This window comes from Penaeus vannamei, chromosome 33 (assembly GCF_042767895.1).
Source record: "Penaeus vannamei isolate JL-2024 chromosome 33, ASM4276789v1, whole genome shotgun sequence".
NCBI lineage: Eukaryota > Metazoa > Arthropoda > Malacostraca > Decapoda > Penaeidae > Penaeus > Penaeus vannamei.
Window position 1 is genome coordinate 17479398 of NC_091581.1, and position 2500 is coordinate 17481897.

At 37.2% G+C, this 2500-nt stretch overlaps 1 protein-coding gene across 5 annotated transcripts in view; it reads left to right on the forward strand.

Annotated features, from left to right (window-relative positions):
- The first annotated feature begins 115 nt into the window (after positions 1-115).
- LOC113818993 (putative 2'-deoxynucleoside 5'-phosphate N-hydrolase 1) overlaps positions 116-2500 on the forward strand; it is a 3890-nt gene continuing 1505 nt past the window's right edge. The window contains exons 1-4 of one of the 5 annotated variants that reach the window (XM_070144953.1): positions 271-318; positions 456-559; positions 1367-1542; positions 2230-2292. In XM_070144953.1, coding sequence (XP_070001054.1) covers positions 1383-1542; positions 2230-2292 — 223 coding nt within the window. In that variant the 5' untranslated portion in view covers positions 271-318; positions 456-559; positions 1367-1382. Of the gene's footprint in view, positions 319-455; positions 560-706; positions 851-1361; positions 1543-2229; positions 2293-2500 lie in introns of those variants that run through there. The other 4 variants (XM_070144952.1, XM_070144954.1, XM_070144955.1 and 1 more) reach the window with 4 other exon arrangements.

Sequence of the window (2500 nt, forward strand, 5' to 3'; positions counted from 1 at the left end):
TTATCCTCTAAATTGTCCCCTTACCCCCCTTTCCCTCCCCCCTCGCCTTCAGCACCTTGATTCCCATACGCGATAAGCAATGAAATAAAAGGTTGTTGGCTGATGCAACAAGGAAGCGAGCTGTAATGGCGGGAAGAGAGCTTATTCACATTTCCCGTTGCTCTTCGCTCCCTTTCCTTTTTTGAGTGACCAGTGAAGTAGGTCTGCCGCGTGTTGCTATGGCTGGGGTGGGACAAGGGGGATGCCTGCCTGCTGGTGAGTTACCAGTTAGAAGCAGGACAGCTTCCAGTGATAACACGTTGCTCTCTTATTCTTCTGGTGAGATTCACTTCGTTATATTGAGTTCTTCAATGTTATTAATTGTGCTATGGGGACTAATCATATGGAGACAAAAAGGTAGTAGATTACGTCTTGACAAGGGTGATAAAATTAATTCATGGTCATTTATCTTTGAGGAAAACGTTCAAGGTCGCGCTGGCGGGAGTACTCAGTAGGCCAGACGCGGGACGTACTCAAGAGTAGTATATCCCAGCACTTCGTTTGTATTAGCTACTCTCAGGTATTTTGTGTTCTAATTATTTATCAGGTCGGATGAGGTTTGATGAGAATGTGGATTCGTCTGTGCAATGCTTAAGGGGAAAACAAATGTTTAGTATCTAAAAAATAGTCTCAAAGATATTTAGAAATGACTCCAAGAACTCGAAAATGATAAAACACAACTACTGGCTAAAGCATTCATACGCATGTGTGCAGGTTGCAAGGAAATTGAGATCGCCTTGTGCACCCATTCATGACGCTGAGCCCGCAGACCCCTCATTTATCTTTGGCCCAGATTAATATATAACCCCAGGTAATAGATATTCCTCATAAAGAAAGAAAACCATGAGTCTGCCATTATTACTAAGTGGAAGTGTGTGTCATCTGTTGCAGTCTAGGATGGGCTATATTTATTAGTGCTTGAGATTTTAACACTGAAAAAGAGTGTATTAGTTTTATTAGAAAAATGTAATGTAAACTGAATTCTAATTATATTTACTTACAGTTTGGTAAGTATTTTACAATTTAAACATAGATATCCACTGTATGGATTAGAGTTTGTGTCATGATTTATCATTTCATTATATGAGACCAGTAAATATACATATCAATGTCTTTATTCTCTGCGTGATATAGTATTCTTTACACCAATGGCATCATGCAATTGCCGTTGCTTTAGCTGTGTTATTTCTATTTAAATAATAATCACTTGAAATTTTGTATGTGACTGAGGTAAATAATTTCATTAGAAAAGAGTATAAAGAATTCAATATATTTAAGAATAGATTATATTTCATTCATTTTACCTTTACATGCCCTTTTTCCTCAGTGAAGAAATCATAACCATGGCAACAGGTCTCAAGGTGTACTTCTGTGGCAGCATCAGAGCTGGCCGAGGAGACGTGGAGATTTATGGTCGCATTGTGGAGATGCTCGGGAAGTATGGCACCGTTTTGACACCTTTCGTGGCTGATCCAAACCTGACAGTACATTCAGCTGAAGAAGGTTATTATTTTTAATCTCTCTATTTTTTAAATTTTTTATGTGTGAAAATAGTAATTTATAAATGTTTGTTTAATCTTAAGCATCCGTCTTAATTGAGCATAAGATAACAGGATTTTGATCTGGGTTTTATGTTTTGGATTCGAGACACTCTTGATTATGTGAATTATGTCTTTTATCATTGTCATTTTATTTTTGAAGGAAACAAATTACTTCGGTTAATCTTCATGGTATGGATGCATTAATATAGGGGAAATTGAAGTTAATATTCCATTAGAGGACAAAAAGTTGTAGTCATTGGTACAAGAAATAATTTGCAGACAATGTCACAAATAATGAAAAAAGATTGCAGAAAGTGCCACTATGTCCTCCCCAAGTTTCAGTTACCTTGCAGTGTATGTTTTCGGGGTGGTGCTGCAGGAGGAGTTGTGGGGCAGAGGCCCTCATCAACCCTCCCCAGGGGATATATAGTCAAGGAAGTTTAGATTGTTGAATAAAGTTTGTGATGAGATGGAGACTTCTCTTTGGCGAGTGTGTCCATACTGTAAAGAATTACCATTATTTGCTGTAACATTCCCATAAATAAGGAGTATTCTTTTGAGACCTCATACTGTAATTAAATGCCCACAGGAAAATGGGCATTTTTATCTTTTCTGTTGTAATGTTCTAATGATGTTATCTATTCCACAGGAAAAGCAAAAACTGACAAGGAAATCTATGATTGTGATATGAGCTTACTAGAGGAATGCCATGGTAAGAAATGGTATTATTGGATATAGCTCAAAAATTCATGATATAATACATATGTTAGTAGCAATATAGATATTGGACAGAATTCAGAAGTGGAATTCAAAAAGTAACATAGCAGAAAAAGAGGGAGAGGGTGAGCAATTTAAGGTGTATGAGAGTGAGAGAAAGTGAGAAAGAGTGAGAAAGAGAGAAAGTGAGAAAGAGTGAGAAA